General features: G+C 32.6%; 1 protein-coding gene across 2 annotated transcripts; it reads right to left on the minus strand.

Moving 5' to 3' along the window:
- Nucleotides 1–4,570: 4,570 nt before the first annotated feature.
- LOC109705841 (DEAD-box ATP-dependent RNA helicase 57-like) lies at nt 4,571–18,577 on the minus strand. 2 transcript variants are annotated; one of them, XM_020226624.1, is made up of 11 exons: nt 18,389–18,572; nt 18,040–18,294; nt 17,846–17,937; nt 14,329–14,425; nt 14,126–14,206; nt 13,818–14,050; nt 12,967–13,161; nt 12,703–12,793; nt 11,884–12,006; nt 10,579–10,729; nt 4,571–5,068 (listed from the first exon to the last, which is right to left on the minus strand). In XM_020226624.1, the coding sequence occupies exons 1-11, from the start codon at nt 18,467–18,469 to the stop codon at nt 4,860–4,862; spliced, it is 1,608 nt and encodes a 535-aa protein (XP_020082213.1). In that variant the 5' UTR covers nt 18,470–18,572; the 3' UTR covers nt 4,571–4,859. The 2 variants fall into 2 exon arrangements, with proteins under 2 accessions (XP_020082213.1, XP_020082214.1); XM_020226625.1 differs by lacking the exon at nt 10,579–10,729 and having other exon boundaries at nt 18,389–18,577.
- Between the last annotated feature and the right edge of the window lie 3,340 nt (nt 18,578–21,917).

Raw genomic sequence — 21,917 nt, forward strand, 5'->3', positions numbered from 1 at the left:
AGGGCACAATTACAATTAGTGGGAGGAGAGGGTGTGGAAATCCAATAAGAAAATAGATAGCATAAGCACATGGTGAGAACGCCAACGCACACGGTTCCATGCCCTAATAAACAATAAAAAGTGGAGCACACATATTTGTATTTTTTTTTAAGAAAAAATATATATATATATATATATATTAATATATATATATAGTGAGGCTACTATGCTATCGGAAGCACACGGAGCCTTCCGTGCTTCCAGCTCGTTTTCGATGTTGCGACTTTCGAATCGTCGATCGGCTCCGTTAAACTTGATCTAGAGTATTTGGAGTACCTAGAAAATAAATTTTATTATTTTTCGATATCATTTGCCTAGTGATCGAATGGGCTCAAAATCAACAAATTTCAATGGCCGTAGTGAGCCGTTTGCAAGTTTAATGGTGTAGAAATATCCAAATCACGTGAAATTTTGATAGAAAATTCTTTATACTATATAAAACAAGATCAATATCTTTGATTTAAAATTTTAATGTCATATTATTACATTTTGTAAGATTTTTATTTTCAGCCGTTGATTTTGAGCCCCTTCATTCACTAGGCAAATGATATCGTAAAATCATAAAATTTATTTTCTAGGTCCTTCAAATACTCTAGATTAAGTTTAACGGAGCCGATCGACGATTCAAAAGTCGCAACATCGAAAACGAGCTGGAAGCACGGAAGGCTCCGTGCTTCCGATAGCATAGTAGCCTCAAAAAACCCTCCTGTGGTTTCGTAGTTTCTTACTTTGCCCTCCTGTGGTTTAAAATGTATCAATTTGCCTTCTTGTGGATTCTTTTTTCTCTTTTTCTTATCAATTTTATTATTTTTTTTCTTCAATCAGTGATAAAGTTAAAATAAAAGGGTACTAAAGTGAATATTTGATAAATTTAGATGAGTATTTGAAGTTTTTTGTATATAATTTAATAAAATATTAACGAAAAAGCTACCGAAAAGATAAAAACCAAACCACGTGGGGGAAAGTTGAAACATTTTAAACCACTAGGGGACAAAGTGAGAAACTACGAAACCACAGGGGGTTTTTTTGAAGTTTTCCCTTAAGTTTTTACAGGAGAATTTTGTTGTGGCTTTTTAGAATATATTAAAAAATTATTAAGTTCGGTACGAAGGATACAGTAACAAACTATTTTACTTCTGCAATGGCTCTCAGCTTCCTACATTTGAAGATAAATCAGTTTTCTAAATACGATAAAATGTATAGCTCTAAAATATTGAACCACTCATTATTATATGTGTAAACTGACTTATTAATTATATTTTAGATATCTTTTAAAGCGTACCAGCATCATTACTCGTCAGAAAAAAAAAAAAAAAAAGGATTTTTTGACTTTCGCTAAAACCAAACTTGACCCAACCCAAACTTTTCAAAGTCCATAGCCCAAGTGTGGGGACCGAATAATAATAGAAAGGAGAGAATGGACCTTTGAATGGATTCTCTGACTAAGTGAGAGAACCCTAAATTGAGAATCAAACTTACGTAAATGCAACTGCACGCAAGGTTGAAGAAAAATAGTGATAGACTATTATTTGGTATGTTGTAGTTGCAGTCAAATATTTTCTTTTTATTTTTATTATTTTTAGATAAAAATAGCTTGCTAACTGTTTAGTTTATTTTTTTTTTTAAAATAAACTTAGTTAAAAATATGAATCAACTAGGATTTAAACTTGAGACTTCAAATACCACAACCATCAAACTCTTTGCCACTTGCTTTAGGAACGGTCGGTGTTGCAGTCAAATGCTATCAGAATTTGAGACAAGGGACAAAGTGCTCAAATTGGACACAAACAACACCCCTCACTACCTTTCAAATTTTTTTCAATTTGCCCTTCTATTTTCAAAACACCATTCTAAATCCTAAATCTCCTAATAGAAAGCTCTAAAATTTAGAGAATATTTGGAAAAAAAAATGAAAATAACAAAGTTAATTTCATCAATAATCAGAAGTATATTAGATGTTTTTGAACCTTTGAAGGGTATATTAGAGAATATCTCAACTTGAAAGAAAAAAAAAAAGCACTCCCTCTGCTAGATATTACTAAACATGTTGAAGGAAAATAACTACTGCATTTTTTCCATTACAGGCATCTCTAATCAGAGCCGGACTCTATATATATGCTGTGTGAACTTCTAATTAAGTTGTTACAAGTTTTCTATAATTAATTGATTGTAAATTGCAATAATAAATCTTTGCGCGTTTTACATTGACGATGAAGCAAAATGCATAAACTTCCTTTGTGTCGTCCCATTTTTCTATTAATAGTCCTACATCGGATGAGAATGAAATTATGATTAGAAATATATAGGAATCATTGACTCATAATAATAATAATCATGATTAAATATTTTGGCCTCGTGATTTGGTCTCAACGATTTATTATTGCCAGTTGGGAAAGTCGTAATAGTTAGTATTAAAATTAACAATCACTAGCCAAAAATGCGAGATGAATCTCTGCTAATCCACAGCCTAAAAATAACATGTTAAATTAAGGCCTGAATGACATGACTAGCCAGACAAGGTTAAAGCGGTGGAGGATCTTATAATAAGCCCAAAACCTCTTAATTCGATTATAACATTTAGATTAAATTAGTTCTAAAACAAATAACCCTCGTATTAAGATGAAAATTATATGTTAGGGCCTGTTTGATTGGCCGAAAGTAAAGCATTAAAAATAGCATTTTTAAAAAGTGACGTCTTTATCTATTGTTTTATAAAAGTCGCTTTACAAAGTGGGCTGATAAAATGAAACTATAACTAAATCTCACTTTCTTTTTACTTCGGCTCAAAAAATTCAAAATACATCGAAAATGGAGAGTTTAGCTAAGAAGATATATTTGGTCTTACTTAAACTTTGAATTTATTTTTGAAGTTGAATTTCACTTTGAATTTGATTAAAATCATGATCACACTGTGAGTTTTATTTTTAAATTCAAATTTAACAAAAAATTTTTAAATTCAAAGTGACTTTATATTTAACATTAAATATTCAAAATTTTATTTTATTTAAAAATGAATTATAGAATTTAAATTCAGATCACGTTCTTAATTTCATTTGTAAATTCAAATTCAACATAAAATTTTTAAATTCAATTAGTGACTTCATATTTAAATATTTATTTCTATTTAAATTTGAATTCTAAAATTTAAATTTAATTTACATTTAAACTTTGAAATTTAAATTTTAATCAAATTATTTTTAGCTAAGAACTTCAATTTGAACTTTGAATTCAAATTGTTCTAACTATAAATTTAAATTATTGACTGAAATTTGAATTTAAAATTTATGTTTTTATGTTCAAATTCAAATTTGCTATTTATATTTAATTTCAATAATGAGTTTCAATTTGAACCTTGAATTCGAATTATGCATTCAAGCGTTTAGTTATTGTGATTTAAACTCAAATTTTAATTTAAATTTAGATATCAATTCAAATTGTGAATTCATATTTGAATTCAAAATTTTAAGATGAAAAAGTAAATTAAAATAAGATTCAAATTATAAATTTAAATTATGAATTCAAATTTAAATAAATGTTCTAATTTCTATGTTGAACATTTATTTTAGAATTTAATTTTAGTTATGAGTTATAACAAACTTTAAATTCAAATTATATATTTTAATTTAATTTTAGTTACGAGTTATAACTAACTTTAAATTCAAATTATATATTTTAATTTATGTCTTAAATTTTAACTATAAATTCAGCTCAGTTTAAATTTAAATTTAAATTTTAAAATAAAGTTTTGAATTCTAAATTTAAATTTTAAATTTTAATTTTAATTACGAGTATAAATCGTCCATTTATATTTTCACCTCTATAAAAATAATTAAAAAATTAAACTTACAAAACTTTAATTTCATATTTCACTTTATGACGAACCAAACAATCAAACTGAAAAAATCACTTTTGTAAAAACTCACTTTTACAAAAATGACTTTTTTTAACTTCAGCCACTTTCAGATAACTAAACATACTCTTAGGCTTCGTTTGGGATTGCGGGAAGATTGCGTCACGTGCGGTGGGAAACGACGTTAAAAAAATACCATATTTGTTTCCGTACGTAATATTGCGTTCCGCATATTGCGGTTAGTCGGTTACGATATATTTTCTGCGGTCTCATCGGAGAACGCAGAAACTTATCCCTATTTGCTTTTTTTCAACTCCATTCTATCTAATAGCGTTAGATAAACCTCAATACCAAACTAAGCCTTAGACTTAGTTTGGTATAGGCTTAGTTTGGTATTAAGGTCTCTCTAACACTATTAGATAGAATGGAATTGAGAAAAAAGCATATAAAGATATGCTTCTGCGTTCTTCGGTGGGACTGCAGAAAATATATCGTAACCGACTCATCGCGATATGCAGAACGCAATATTATGTACGAAAACAAACAGGGCATTTTTCCAACGTACTTTCTCACCGCACGTAACGCAATCTCCATACAATCCCAAAAGAAGCCTTAGAAAAGTATTATACTTGCATATAAAGAAAAGAAAACAAATACTACAAAAGCGAGCATTCCACGACATTGTAAGAAATTGACCATTGCAATAGTGAAAGTACTTGTCCTCGAATGCTTTTTCAAATGCTTTACATGAAAAAATAGATCAACATGTATAACTCAGACAATAAATAAGCATACGTATAGCATCACCAACAATCAATGTGACGGATATAAGTAAAAGCACGGCAATCAGGGGAGGTTATTCTGCAGCTATGCGTCAAAATACAAATGTAATAGGCTGAGATACAAAATTTTTGATGAGGAAGTGGAAAATATGTTATTATATTTGGTGCTCGCTTAGCACACTGCATCTTTATTCTTCATTGTCTTCGGGAAGAGTTGAGATTGAATCTCTCGTCGGACGATGCTTTTTGCGTTTGAGCTTCGGCAACGCCATTATCCATGAAGGAACTTCGCATCCTGAAGCTGCCATCACATTGGCTATGTTCCGTAAAAATGGTTTATCCTCTTCAGTGTAGAACGTAATTGCCTCCCCAGTTCTACCGGCTCTTCCCGACCGACCTAGAGGTATATAAATAACAGGTAAAGTTATTATCTCTATAATAGTATAATAGCCGCTATACATAGACCAAAATCTATCCCTTGTGAAAACATCATTCTAAGTGGCCGAAATCTAGGTTTAAATTTCAATTTTTGGTTCCTATAGTTCCAATAGTAGCATTCTACTTGGTTAGAGTAACTCAGGCATTATATTTCAAATTGTAGTTCTTATGGTTTCAATAGTAGCACTTTACTTTGTGAAGTTCTTCCACATAACAATTAAGTCCAGCTATTTTACCATTCTAAAAAGTTGCCACATCAACAACTTTAGATTTTGGACAAAAATGAAATAGGGAGTCAAACTATATGAACTGAATTTCTCATAATTTAAATTTTCCGGGTAAAATTTAGAATGAAGCCAAACTTCACTGGCTAAATTGTTACAATTATAACAATAACACTACAATAATCACATATCGAATAATGTGGAAGAGTGTGAGAGTCTTAAATATGGCTAGCACTCTCTTACTAGCAACTGAAGTTTTAAGCATTTTGAGCCAGTAGTTTGAACTCAGTAAATTACTAGTGCTAGCAGCTAGGCTGTAACATTTGGCATCATAGCAAGATTGATTGCCAACCAAAAGTGTAAAATAATTCTCACATTGCAGGCAATTTTGTACTGTGTACAATTAGGCCTGACAAGGATGTCAAAACCTAAAGCATGGTGTGTCAATTAGGCCTGACAAGGATGTCAAAACCTAAAGCATGGTGTGTGTGTGTGTGTGTGTGTGTGTGTGTGTGTGTGTGTGTGAGAGAGAGAGAGACTGTGTGTGGATAACGTGGGAGATGTGAGAGTCTTATATGTAGCACAGTGTTTGTGTGTGAGAGAGAGACTGTGTGTGGATAACGTGGGAGATGTGAGAGTCTTATATGTAGCACACTGAACTTCTGCAAATTGCGGAGTTCTAGTGAAAGAATAATGCTTTTTACAATTTTGAAGGATTTGACTGAGTTTGGAGAGCCTAGCAGTGTTTTCGAGGCTTATTAAGCGCGAAAATGGACTCCGGAGATCAAATTATGCAAAAGTGCAGTATTTGTCATGAGTACTGGTACTGGACATAGGGTACCGGAATTCAGTTGTGAATTGGTTTGGACAGCTCTCGGGTTTTGCAGAACTCGACTCTGTGTACCGGTACTGGGCTGAGTATCGGCACTGCATTGGGCGAGTACTGGAACACAGTAGAAAACAGGATTTTCCAGCGTTTGGGTTTTGCGATACTGGACCTTTGGTACCGAAACTGACCACCGAGTACCGATACCCCAACCCGCGTACCAATACTCAATGCTGCAGAATCTGTTTTTGAGCAGGATGCAATTTCTGAGTTTTGAGGGGCCTTGGTGGATATTGCTACATTATGTATATGTACCCCTTCACCCCTCACTTGTTCTCAGTTGGCCGAGGATGGAGAAGGAGAGAGGTGAGCTTCTCTCTCTTTTACTCTTGAATTTCTTCTCCAAAGCCTTTAATTTTTGGGTTTTGATCTCTTTTTCTTCCTCTCCACCATGAATGCTTGCACCTTGGACCTTGGAAGGAGCTTGGATTTGATGAGAAGAGCTTGTTGGAGGACTACACTTCAACTCTAGCACTTCATGGCTTAGTTTGGAGCTCTAATTTAGGTTAGTGGTCTTTCTATAACCTCTAATCATGAGTCTTGCATGAGATTTGGAGAAAACCTAGTTTTTAAGAAACTAGGGTTTGTTTTAGGACTTTTCTTTTGAAAGCTTTTTGGATGGCATTGATGGGTGTAGAACACTCTTTTATGTTGGATTTGAAGCTTCTTGGCTTTGATTTAGACTTTGGACAAGTGCTACTTGATCAAGGTAATTTTCACTTATTTTTATGCTTGATTTTTGGTGAATTTTGTGGTTAGCTTTTTAGAAGCTCATAACCTTTTTGGAATTTTTCTTAAGGTGCTAGAAGTCGTGTGGACAACTTCAATCGGGAAAACGATCAATTTCGAAGGGTATCTGGTGGGTTTGACCTCACCGAAATAGCTGAATTCCCCCTATGTCTCCTATATTGTTATAGGGTTGAAATTGATGCATATTCATATTATTCATGACATGCTAAAATTTTTGGATGTATGATGCACATATGTAACATTTGGAAATTGACACTCTATGTAGTAGAGGTAATATGACATACTCTATGTGGTAGGGCATATTGTGTCATATGTTGTATCAAGTTCCTCTTATACAAAAATATAGGAATGCATGTTAAAGATAAATTATAATATCATATGAGACCTTATATAGCTAGCCGAATTATTGGATTCCAATTTGCATAGCAATCAATGTACTTCTATAGGTTAGGGTAAACATGACATTTGGCATGTAATGACAAGATGTAGAGCTATATATGTTACACTTAATCTAGTGAACAACTAAGTTGATATCATGGCATTGGACTCAACCAAGGATGAAGGTGCCGCCCCGTGCCGTACGGCACGGGACGTGCCGTAACCGTGCCCCCAAGAAGGGGGCACAGTACAGGGGGGGGTCTCGGACCCCCCCTGGGTGCCGCGGCACATGCCGCGTGCCGCCCTATTTTTTTTTTCTTTTTTTTTGGTTTTTTGGCTTCTTTTTTTTTTGTTCTCTGGGATACAGAGCCCTCCCCCGGCCATCTATATTGCCTTTTTTTCACTTTTCTTTTATTTTTTTGATATTGTGTTGTCTTTTTGTCAACTTTTTTTTTTTTCTTTTTGGCTGGTGCCTTTTTTTTTTTTTTGCCTTTTGGCTTTTTCTTTTGACTTTTTCTTTTTTCTTTTGTTAAATTAAAAATTTATAATTTAACTTCTTATTTATCAATATAAAAGCAAATTTTTAGTTGACAAATTCGATCCATACCGCGGGGGACAAAGCCCCCCGCACCCCCCCTATTGGCTCGAGCCCTCCGCTTCCACCACAGACATCCATTTTTTCTTCGCAAATTATTTTGTCAAAATTTGTCGCACCGCGAAGTTTTCGATGAATCAGGAGAACAAAAATCAATCTCCTAAACAAATTTTGATCAGATATTTTTTAAAAGAATAAAAAAAAATATAGATGTAATTGTGGTACTATTCTGGTTGTTCTAATTATTATATACTTCCTAATCGAATCAATATATAGATTTTGAAACCTTTTTAGAAAAAATAAAATTTTCTGTCATTTTATCTGTTATAATTTTTTAAATTCTAAAAAAATTATAAACAAAAGAATTTTAATTTCTATTCTACATCAAGTATAGTTGTACTTTATATACAAAATGCTTACATGCATGTTAATTGATGAGTATAATAAGCTATACATAGCAAAAATTAATAATAATTTGTCTAAATCTTTCAAAATAACATTATAAAAACTTATTGGAACCACAAAAACTTAAATAAATCCATGCCAAAGCGTGCCAGTAGGAGGTCGTGCGTATCTGTCGGCACGCAAGCGTGCCACGTGTTGGCACGCAAGCGTGCCCGTGCCGTACCATGTCAAGGACGTAACGGCACGCCCCCGTGCCACGGCACTTTAAACCTTGGACTCAACCTCTAGGTTGTTATATGAACTTCCATGTTTTAGACATGATGAAAGAGTTTTCTACACATTTGAGTGTATAAATGGCAAACGCATATACTTGCTTGATTAAATGAAAGGTGGTTGCTTGCACAACAATTTTATACCCCGTGTAGTGGAAGTCTATGCAGTAAGGCATATGCATGACACGCACTATGATTTCTATGGACATCCTTGTAATTCATTTGGATATAACATTAGTAAATGACTCTTCTTATACTATATTGGTATTAGAATTGGTGAAACCCGTTAGAGTCTTGAATGAAATGTGGACTTTTACAAGTTGAGACACGTTGCATATTGGTAGAGTCCTACCAAGTTAATTGAAATGAAACATGACCATTATGTATAGTATCCGACCTTGAGTCGATGATTGAGATTTCATGTTTTAGACATGATGATTGTGAGATGTGGCCCTTGGACATGATGTTTGTGATAACGCTTGCTTGTCATTGTGCTCACTCGCACAAGCTTGTGAGGGTCGCTCCCTACAAGCTAGCACTCTAGAGTTAGCCTTTGGAACGACTGATCGCTCATGTGGGATTCGGCGCCGACATGGATTGTCGTGGGGAAGGCTCATTCCTAGCAGGGGAATGTTGACTACCACGGAGCCATTAGGCACGGCATAGGCTGGGACGTTATCACGTGTAAATCTCCCGTTAATTGGGTAAAATTTAATTAATCTTGTCATTAAGATGGACATATTAGTGGGCATTTACCTTGTGACACAAGTTGATGCATACCTAGTAGATGGACATACTAGTGAATGGTTACCTTGTGACACTACTTCATGCATTCATAGTAGTTGGACATTCATGTTGGTCATTGTTTGCATTGACAACCTTGCTTATGTTAATTAGTATAGAAATGTAGCTTTATGATGACAATAGCTATTTGATTATAATGAAAGACTTTCTCTTTAACTATGGCTTATAGCTTAAAGATGGACAAGCAGGTAAATTGCATATACACCACTTGTGCATGTGAGGGTAGAAAGTTATATATTCATGTTAGTGAACATATCATGTAGAGGCATGTCTATAATTGAATATGTTCAATTAATTGTTGCACTTACGCTTACTACATTTTATACTATATTCATGCCTCAGTTGACCTAGTGGTGTATTTCGCCACTCTCGGCAGCTTACCCACTGGGAACTATTGTTTAATAGTTCTCACCTCCATTGGTTGATTATTTTTGTTTCAGAGCCTTCCGCAGCGGGAGAGGCTAGGGTTCGTGACAAGGGGTTAGTGACTAGCTAGAGCCTCCTCAGTGCCGCTATCGATGGACCCGTAGACGTCTTTCTTTTAGTTTAGTTGAAAGGTATATAATTATATTTTATTCGAGATTTCTTAGTATTCAAAATGTACCTTTTGTTCGACTTGTTGTATATCTTGTATCATGTATGTGTAGTAGAATTATATTCTCGCTCTGATTACCGTGTTTAGGATTGATTCCTACTTCTTTCTATGATCGTTGTAGACGCCTTGTGTACACCGGGGGTGCTTGGTGTACAACGGCGGGTCTGTGCACAAGCCCGGTGAGCTTCCGCTGGAATCAAGTGCGTGACACTTATATATGGCTATCATTGTATTAACAACAGGGCTTAAGTACTATTGGCCGACAATTTTGGCCGAACAAGTTGTTAGTAGTAGTGGCTCGGTCATTACAAAACCTTGAGGACAAACTATGAATCAAGGTAAAACTTCAGTCACTAAATTTGTATTTGATCCTTAAATCTAACTCTTTATAGAAAAATGACCTTGGGATTTCTAATAACAAAAATAACTTTATGAAGACTGATCAAGCCTACCATTATGCGTAACCACCAGTCACAATCATATCAAGGGTCTAACTGGCTAAACATCCCTAGGCGGTATAATGATGGAAGAGCATAAGGATTATGAGTCACATTGCATACCTATCCGGTGAATATAAGCCGCAGCTGACTCGGGAAAATCGTAGTTTATAACACAATTGATGCCCTTAAAGTCCATGCCACGTGAAATGACATCAGTTGCTATCAGAACCCACGTCGTTCCTGCTCTAAAGTTGTCGACAGCATCTTCTCGCTTAGTAAATAAAACAATAAATTCATGGAAAGAAGTTAGCATAATTATCCAGCAGTGATATTTTCAACTCGAAAAAATGCTGATCAAATATACCGTTAAGTCATCATACAAAATAAAATACCAGCTAACATTAAATTAGAGTCTATTGAAGAATCTGAAATTAGAAAACATCAAATATCAACACGGTGGATACGGCATGTGCCGATGGGCACTTTAATCCGTGCTGCTTAGTTCCACATAGATCGTCACAGTGGATTATATAGCATATTGTCATTTACAGATACAAGATTTATTTGACAATTTTGGTACAGATGTTGTTAATATTATCAAATTAAATTGGCTATATAATCTACTATAACCAACTATATATTCTAATATATCTAATAATACTAAATCAAAATTATTTTATATTTATGCTAATTTACAAATTCTAATTGGAATAGAAGAGCTTAAGTAATTCTAGATTATATTAGTTTGTTCATAAGATTAGAATAGACTAAATTAGATTAGGAACTTAAATATAAAATATAGATTAAATTAGATTCGATATCAGAGTACATTAAATAAGGTAATTTTAGATTAGAATTTTTAAACTAGGTTAGATTAATTTAGGTAATTTGGAATTACGTAAATCGAATTTAGTTAGTTATATTCTATTATTTTTAATACTGTAATAGACAATTCTAGATTAGATTTGATAACAAATCACAAAAAAAATAAAAAATCAGCACAATACTGTGTCGGATACTCCAGCGGGTATCGTGTTGTCTCATGCGATACCCACTGGGTATCGTGGCATGGGGGTCCTGCAAGAACACCCCCCCCTACCGTGCCCCTATCTTGGGGGCACAATACGGCACGGGACAACACTTGAAACCCTAATTGTACCCTTTTCAAATATATATATAAAAAAACTAGAATGAAGAACTTAGGAACTAAGTTAATAGGGGCAGCATAAGAAATTAACAGGTGAGGGGACAAAAATGATCATCAAAGTACCTAGAGGGGGACACATTTGAAAAGGTAGTGTGTTCTTTAACTAGATATTGGTAAATTCAAGTGGTCAAATAATAAATATTAGAGGCATTTTTGCACAGATATAATCAACTCCGGGATATGCTTTAAAATGTAATTTTTCTTTTTATAAATAGTACCTGCTGCTGAGTGAGGTCCGCATGAATCACATCAGCTTTAATGTCATCAAATGCTAACTCCTTGTACAGTTCCTTTGCTCTTTCTTTGCTTTGAACAAACACCAATACTGGAGGATTTAGAGACTGCATGGAAAAGAAAATTAAAAATTAAAAATTAATTAGCATTTCGTAAATGAAACTTTGAACAGCAAACAGCAAAATAATAAAATAAAAATAGAAACTGCCTTCTCCTAATGCTGCATTAGTGATGCTAAAACTCTCCACGTGTTCGTCAAAGATTTAGGTAGAACAGAACTTAACATCAGCTTCAATAAAACAGTCTTATATGAGTTAAAGGAATTCATTGATCAGACAATTAAAGAACACACCTATAACAGAGAATAACATAAATGATCTCATATTACTTACTAAGGGCCTATTTGGACATCGGCACATCTTTCATGGTGATAACTTGTGTTGTATAGTGTTTGCTTCAGTGCTCGCTATTCCTTCATATCAAGTTTAGGCAACTTCCCAATTCTCATGCCTCTCGACATTCAACTACCAAATGGTCCCTTAATAAACAACAGGAGCTATGCCATAAAAGTTATTCTCGTACGCATTCAGCCCTAGAGGGTCCATCAAGACTGGATATTCAACAACCACAAACTATCCAAACAGAAAAAGCAGCAGAAAAGGTTGTTGTTGAAGAATAACAAAATTACTTCATTCGAAATACATCATTTTTTTGGTCTTAAGTATGAGCATAAAATACCAAAATACACTAGCATGACTTCAGAAGTAAATGTGGAAAAAACTAGACAAGGATAAGAAGCATACTTCAGTAAAGCTTTGACGAAGTGCAAGAAGCTTTCCCTTCTCACTTCCAGCAAAAATCAGTTTTTGCTTGATCAACTCGGAAGCAGAATTCCTGTTAGAATGTTTCAAATATAAGGCTTAAATAAACAACTGAGCAGAAAAGTACACAATAGACGGTACTCAATTTCTACAATCAGGAACTATATTGTGAGAGAAATGCTATGAAGACATGCATAAATGATGAACAAAATGGAATTCAGGTGTGAGTCTGATGGAAATACTCACTTTCTACCCACAATGACTCGAACTGCATCATGCATTATTGAACGCGCAAGTTCTTCAACAGAATCAGGCAAGGTGGCACTGAATAAAGAACGAATAATTGAAGGATTCGAGCAAGCTTTAACAACAGAATCAATCTGCTCAACAAATCCAAGCTCAAATAGCTTATCTGATTCATCCAAGACAAGGTACTCCACCCTGCAGCAAGCAACAAATAAAGGATTAAATTTTCTAACCAAATCCCTTTTTCTTCATCCAACTCTAATATGATAAAAAACCATAAGGTCAAAAATACTTAGAACGTAAGAGATGTGATTTACCAACAATATTTACAAGAAAGAGTAACTTTGACAAATTAAAGAAGTTCAGCAACATCTATCAACTAAATATTCATGCTGGTTTCACAGTTGAATTCAAAATAATATATGAGTATACGGTAATCGACCTTACACTTCGAACTCAATAAACTCTGTAGATTTTTCTTAAATGTTTGAAATACTTGAATGACTCGAACAACAAGTTCACTTTCGAAACAAAGTAATAGAAAATGACATTAATGATCAACATCAAAAGAACTGTACCATTAGTTATATGGCAAGAATATCATTAGGTTGCTTGTACGCAAAAAGAACCAGGCATGATTGATAAGATTCAAGGGAAATAGTTACTGAGTTACAAATAGAAAGTTTGCCTTTCAAAGCAAGATAAACTACAGGTAAGAGAAAATCTAAACATTCTAGCATTTTGAAGCATAAGAGATCATATATAGATTGTTCCTGAATCTTTTATAATACGGCAAATAAAAGAAAAACTAAGAAAGGATCTTTCAAAGAACTGATACTTTTAGCACAAACCTACTTAAATTGAGCTTTCTTTTCCTCAAAGCAAAGTCCAACCGCAGTGGAGTTGAAACAAGAATGTCGCAATGCATTTTTTCAAAATCACCAGATCGAGATAGGTCCTTAGTCATTAATTTGATATAAAATTTCCTTCCTTTAGCCAACTTCTTACACTCTCTTGTAGTTTGTGCAGCTAATTCTCGCGTAGGGCAAAGAATCACAGCTTTTACACCATCCTTAGTTCCTGGCTGTTAGCAGCAAATTAGACTTAAAGTATGCCCAGTGTCTCTCTTATGGATAATACCCAAACTGAAAAATACTACCTTAATTTTCATAAGGATTGGAGATAGAAAAGCCAATGTCTTGCCAGAACCTGTTGGAGCACAGGCGAAGCACTCTTGCCTCTGCAATATATCAGCTAAAGTCAAGCTAGTTTTCTACAGTAAACATAAATTATCCCTTTTTTCTTTGGAACGGAGGACTCGAATATTAAGCACAAGGGAGCCAGCGAAGTAAAAGAGCTTACTGAGAGGAGCACTGGAATAGCCTGCCTTTGAATAGGTGTAGGTTCTTTAAATCCAAGTCCAGATAAGTTCTGCAACAACTTGGATTTGCAGCCATACCTGTCCAATTAATAAATTATGAAATTAACAAGCTTTGTAGCATACCAAGTTAGAAAACTAAATTTAGGAACTTCATACCCAAGAATGAAAATTTCCTGCATTGAATACTGCAGAGTGGACAAGAGCAAGTGGAAAGGGAGAGAATATAATAAAGAGCTCTATGGAGGTACAAATATTAAAGAATAAAATGACAAAAATGAAAACAATGACATAACCAAATAAGAACACATAATATTACTGATTCATCATCATTGAAATATATAGCAGGCTGCCACTGGTCGCTAAACAAAATTTGATTATGAGTTGCAATGTTCAGTTTAAAGAAAAAATCTGAGTCGGACTTTTGATCTCAGTATGCATCTCTCCCATGTAAATGGCGACAAAGATATATGTAGAAGATCCAACATTGTTGCACATCCTGAAATGTTTGTAGCCTGCTAAAGCTTCATTTGTTCAATTCATTCAAATTGTAAGTTTTATGTGTCAATGTTGCATTATTAGCACGTCAGAATAAATTAAGCTACAAGAGTTTTGAGCGTTCTTTCGTTTCAACGAAAATTTCATTTAGCGAACATGCATCTATAGATCAACAATGTTTTGAATCTTACACTTAAAATTGTTCTCTAGCAAATTCAAAGACTGTTGGATTGTTTGCAACATAAATGAATCAGAAAACCCAATTGTTCCTATGAAATTGAATCCTAAGTCTGCAAAGTACCATTTAAACTAAGAATTTAAGTGCTGTAGCACATGGTCGTACCGGAAACTTGCCAGCACGGTACGGCACAGTGAGCGCCAGGTGATGCCGATGCGTGCAGGTCACAAAAAATACATGTGTGCCGACACATAATGACATGAAATATTTATTTTCTTTAGCAACAAAATATTCTGACTATTTATTATGTATTTTTATCATACCTTTTGTTGAGAAAATTACTTACTAATTTAAAAAATAGGGGGTTTGAGCTATGCGGTCGGTACGGGGGTTGTATCGTGCCGAACCATATGCAACATTCTGAATAAATTTTGCAACACCATGTGGGTTTTGAGTCTGTCACCACCAAATACTATAGTATGCTTGTCACGGACTAGGTTCATTGCTTTTCTTACAAGTTACAAAATTTGGTGTATATAGATTTGATTTATGTCTACTTTTCAACTCGGTAATATTCCTGATAATTATTTTTGGATAGAATAGAGCCACAATAAATTGATAACGTTGACACGGGTGGTAGAGTATATAAGGATTAAATAACATTGGTAGAGTTGATAGCCTATTAGAGCAAGATGGTAGAAGGCCCGTTTAGCCAAGCTATCGAGTGTAGTGTGGTTGAAAAGGTGCTATATAAAATAGTGCGATGTTATTGAAACAAATGTAGATGGTTTGTCTAATTCAGCTATAAAAGTGTTGTCTACTTTTAAATATAAAAATATAAAAACACCATTCTCTACCAGCTTAAGTTTTTAGAGAAAAACGGTTGTTTCGCATTATTTAATATGGTATCAAAGCAGGAGATCCTGAATTCAAGTTACACCAGGCTCCTTGCATAATTGATTTACTTCCATTTAATTCGAGTCCACGTCATGGCCTATCAAAAGTCTCGAGCCCAAACGTGAGGGGGAATGTTAAATATAAAAAATATAAGAACACCATTCTCTACCAGCTTACGCTTTTAGAGAAAAACGGTTGTTTCGCATTATTACATTTGGCATAGAAAGATGTTTGGAAAAACTCTGTTGAAATGCTATCAACTATTGCGAAGTGTATTAAAAATTTTTTTTATAAATATAAAATTGTATTTGGACCCCTCTACTATATGCCATTTATATGAAGGGCTTAAAACTTTTTCTTTTGGTTGACATCCCGTTTTTCAATAATTTTTTTAAGGAAAAAGAGTACAAAGGCCCCTCATTAATGCGCTACAATAGTAAAGCATACTAAAATATTGATTAAGGTAATCCTATGAGAAAGAAACTAAGTTGTATGAGTTTGTCTCTACCATTTAGGTAAGATTTAAATTTTTAATTTGTTTTTCTTTCAAACTATCCTAATTTAAATAATGATGTTTTCGTTACAATTCTTAGTTCATATCTATACCCATGCTAAAACCTTTCAATTTTTCACTTTTCAAGCTTCAACAGACACTTCAATAATGCTAATTGGAAAAAATGAAAGGTCGGTCTCCAATAAGTGTACATAACATGGGATCTCTTAATATTCAGTTGATTTGCCAATGGCATTTACAACATATAAGATTCGTACATAGGTGTGTTGTCACAATTTTATGCTGTAGAGAATTAGAAATACTAATGTAGATGGAAAGTTGGAAATGACCCAAAATGGTTTAGAAAGAAACCTCCGATAACAACCAAAACCAGAGAGAGAGAGAGAGAGAGAGAGAGAGAGAGAGAGAGAGGCAAATCAACACCACAGGTAATACCAACCCTTGAATCATAATATCCACCTTGACCAGCTCACTACAACCCCATGCAAGGATTGTCGAGCCAGTAGTACGGGCATTTAATGTGCCAACAGCACGGCACACCACGCCAGCGCACGCCCCATTTTATATGTTGGCACAGTTAGCAAGAGCTTATCGGCACAGGCAGCACATGCCGACTGTGCCAGATGGTGCCAACTGGAATGGCAATCCTTGACCATATGTCAAAAATATTTTACACAAGAATTGGTCAGTAATATGTTCCTAACTTCCAGAAGCAACTACCATATGGTTTTGAACGATCAAATTTGAGAAAAAAACATATTTTCTATCAGCGTTATGTAATTTATGACCAATTAATCTTTTGCACATCTGAATTTAATTAGGTTTATATTTCCAACTTTGTGAAAATCTTCCACATTTTTAAAAAATATCAGAGGTCTCAAAAGGTCATCAGAACCTTTTTGGATTTCATGATTTTGAATCCCTCTTTGATTTACAACTCAATAATAAACTACTTTGATAACATCCTATGCATAAGAATTAAGATATACGATACGTGATACAGATGCAGTTGAGAATGGTTAAGATTGGGTTCAGGCATCAGTCCTGAGGCTCCCAAAATAAATATTCACAAAAGATAAAGCCAACAAAAAATGCAAGCCCAAAAATGTCAATTGTCAATGCCGTTTTCAGTAGAGCAACACGAAAAAGTCAAGTTCTAGCATATAATTCTATTTTCCAATATATAGTGCAAAATAACTATCTTGAATAAATAGACCATTAATTCTTACATATAAAAGAATCTTTGCAATAATATTATGCAAAACAAAAGATCCCTACTAGTATTAGATCAGCATTGCACTTGTTCCTCCTATGGAATCTAGTAAAAACATTATCAATCCAAAACATATCACAAATATCCAAAATTAGTAAATCAGCAACACTGCAGCTAACGTGATGAACAACAAAAACCAACCTTGAACTCAGTTCTTCAAAACTCTCAAGCGGTGCAGGAACATTATAACCTGAAATATGAATCCCATGCTTCTTCCGCAGAATCGAAGCTCTCTGTAACGCCACACCAACAACAACAAAATCCAAATTAAAACGAAATCTTTAGCCAAAAAAATAGAAATTAAACAAGATACTCAAATCAGCAACTTGGCCGACCTCGATCTCCCTTGCCAGTTCCTTCCTATGAGTATTAGAGCCATCCGCTTCCCCGGATCTAGGGTTTCTCACAGAAGAAACGGATCCAGAGCACCCGAACACGTTGAAACCCTCGACGATCTCCGCGGAAGCGGAGGATTTGTCCTTCCGCTTCCTCTTCTTCTCCTTCTTCTCCGGCGACCCCGGCGGCTCTGCTTCTTCTTTTCTGGCATCCTCCGGAGGCGGCGGCGGCGGCGGCGGCCGCGGCTCCTTCGGCTGTAGATAAAGATACATAGAAAGCGATGTTACGAAGAAGAAGAGGAAGAGCAGAACCAGGGTTAGGGTTAGGGTTAGGGTTTTGTTTTTTTGCCTTGAAGCGGGCGATGTCGGAGCCGAAGCGCTTCCGGTCGAAGTGGGTTCCGGCGAAGAGAAGTGACGACGCCTTTTCCATTCGATGAATTGCTTTCTCTCTCTCTCTCCTCTTCTCTCTTCCCCTATTTCCTGACAATCCGTAAAACAAACTTTTCGAAAAAATTTCTTTACGACCGTACAAACGCCGAAAATTTAGTTTTCCACTAAATTTTTTTTTTTAAGATGCTTTTCCCACGAAACAAATACACCCTAAAAAAAAAAAAAAAAATTTACTACCAACCAAATATTCGAAACCCATTTTTCAACAGAAAAAAAAATTTCAAAATGCTTTACAAAGGGCATGTTTGGTTACTCGAAAATCGGCGAAGTGAAAAAAATTATTTTTACGAAAGTAACTTTTACGAAAGTGACTTTTCAGTTCGATTGTTTGGTTGGTATAAAGTAAAAAATTAAAACTATGATTTTATAATTTTTTAATTATTAAATTATATATAAAAAGGTGAAAATATAAACAAACTACTTATACTTACAATTTAAATTAAAAATTTAAATTTAAATTAATATTTAGAATTCAAAGTTATTTTTTAAAATTTAAATTTTAAACTTAAATCTGAGTTGAATTTATAATTAAAATTTAAGATATAAATTTAATTTACAATTTGAATTTAAAATTTAAGTTATAACTTAATAATTAAAATTAAATTTTAAAATAAAAGTTCAACAAAAAAATTAGAATTTAAATTTAAATTCTAGAATACAATTTAATTCAAATTAAATTTAAATTCAGAAAAAAAAAAATGAAATTCAAATTTAAATTTAATAAAAATTAGAATTTAAATTTAAATTAAATTCAGAATTCAAATTTAAACAAAATAAAATTTAAATATTATTTAGATTTAAATATAAATCAAACAATCTTGAATTTTAAAATTTTATATCGAAATTTTAATTACAAATAAAATTAAAACATGATCATATATTTTAATTCAAATTTAAAGTGAAATTGAACTTAAAATTTAACCCTAGAGGGCCCAAATGGCTAAAAATTTACAATGGCCTAAAAATTTACAAGCACCAATCAATTGATACTTTTAAAAGCATAGACCTCAATTCTCTCAACTCTTCATCTCTATATATATATATATATATATAGAGGAGAGAGAGTAGGGGAGGGTTGGGAGGACATGTGTCACTCCAAGGTCCCCCAAACACTCCTTTAATGTAGTAGAAAGAATAGAAATAGATATGTATTAAACCAAATAAGTCTCTATCATCTATAAAAATATGCCACTAGCTTAGGTGGTGAATCATTTAAAACTAGAGGAGGTCCGTACTTTGCAGCAGATCGATAGTATTCTAGTCAATCAATATATATAATTATTAAAATTAAAAAGTTAAAAAATTATAATAAAAAATTTAAAAAAATTAATAGTCTTTTATGCATTATAAAAACTAATTTTTTTATTAATAATTTTTAACTTTCAATATTTGTTGAGTTAAAGTATTCTAAAAATTTCATTTAAAAATTTGATCAAACTTGGTAGTTTTAATAGTTATTCTATAAATAAAATTTTTAATTAAAAAGTTCAAATTGGAGGACTTATTCTAAATTATCATATATATTTGGTGCATATATATATGCATGGTGTATATATATTATATATTATTATATATATACCTGGTGTATATTAACACACTATACACCATAACTTATATTAAAAGAACTAATATCTAATATCAAAATTTAATTAAATATATCTTAATTATAAAATTTAATAAATTAATTATATCTACTGAATTAAATTTCAAAATCTCTATTAAAGCTTTAAATTATGTTGTGTATGTTTTTATATACACTAAGTGTAGAGAATATTTAAGAGAGTGCAATAATAAATTTCAAAAAAAAATGAGAAATTTTTGCTTGCATAAGGTGTATACTAATATTTTATACACCATAAAATTATATTAGATAATGAATAAAATATTTGATAATTAATATTAACGATTTTTATAATTTGATAGAATTGCCAAATTACCAAATTATATATTTTATAGATTTTTAAATATTAATAATTAAAAAATAGGCTTCGTGTATATGATATTTTCGTAGACCGGAAGCATGCAATGTGTATTGTTGAAGTGGAGAAGAGAGAGAGAGGAGGACACATGTCACTCCCATGACTTTTGATATGACCCGACTCTCAAATTATATATTTATCAGTGAAATGCCCGCGCGATGCTGCAGATATAAAAATATTTTTATAATAAATTTTATTTTTTTAATATTTTTATATAGTTTTATAAGTCTAATTATTAATTAAGTAAAAATTATATAAAAATAATTTAATCCGTAAATCTATTTAAATAAAAGTCATTAAAATTGGTATAGCGCAAAGTAATTTATACAACAATTTATTTTATAAATATTTATATGAAAATAATTTGAGATAAATCTATCAAAATAATTAAAAAATCAATAAATAGAAGAAAAATAAAATTGTAAAAGAAATTGTTTAATAACATTAATTATATATACACAGAAATATACTATATTTCTAAAATTTTACTTCTCAAATTTAAATACTGTATTTTTTTATGCAGCGATATTTTACATGATTTAAAATGCATCTATCAGGTTAGATTTTATTACGCAATTTATTACACTTATTATTAATAAAATTAATTAATTATATTATATATAATGAATTATTAATAAAATTAATTAATTAATTTCATAGAGTTTAGAGCTTTAATTTTAAATTTTGAAGTTTAAAATTTGAAAATAAATATTATAAATTAAATTTAAAATTTTAAAATTTGAAAGTATCAAAATTTTAAATTTTGATATCAAAAAATATATATACACCCTATGGTTTCCCCAAACCCTCCTTTAATGTAGAGAAATAGATATATATAGTATAAAATCCGCACTTCGCTGCTGCGAATAAATAAAATTTTAATTAATTAATATATAATTATTTAAAAATTAAAAATTAAAATATAAAATATATTTTAAAAAAATAAAATATAATATATTCGAAAAAATCGTTAATTTCTCAATATCAAAATATTTGTCAACTTAATATTAAAAATTAATTAGAATTTACATTTTATTTTAAAAAATGAAGAACATAATATATAGAAAAAAATCATTTATGTCACGCCCCGGATTACACGTTCTCCAGGCACGCCGACAAATCCACAGTATTAAAATATAAAATATCATTTATGTCACGCCCGGATTACACGTTCCCCAGGTACGCCGACAAATCCACCGTATACAAAGAAATTTTTCCTGTATACGAAGCGACGGCTGTACCTGTAGACCATACAATACTACAAAAAGTAGTATAGAGCTACTAGAGTAAACAGAAGCTAAACAAACAGAGTTCCATATATATAGTCCAATACTAAAAATATAGAGTTACTCGCACTGGCGAGTTAAGTATACTATGTACATGAACTCAAACAAAACATCTACCTGCAGTAGGGGTACCTCTAGCTCGGCACGTCTGGTAGGGCTCTAA

The sequence above is a fragment of the Ananas comosus genome, unplaced genomic scaffold (assembly GCF_001540865.1).
Source record: "Ananas comosus cultivar F153 unplaced genomic scaffold, ASM154086v1, whole genome shotgun sequence".
Taxonomy (NCBI): domain Eukaryota; kingdom Viridiplantae; phylum Streptophyta; class Magnoliopsida; order Poales; family Bromeliaceae; genus Ananas; species Ananas comosus.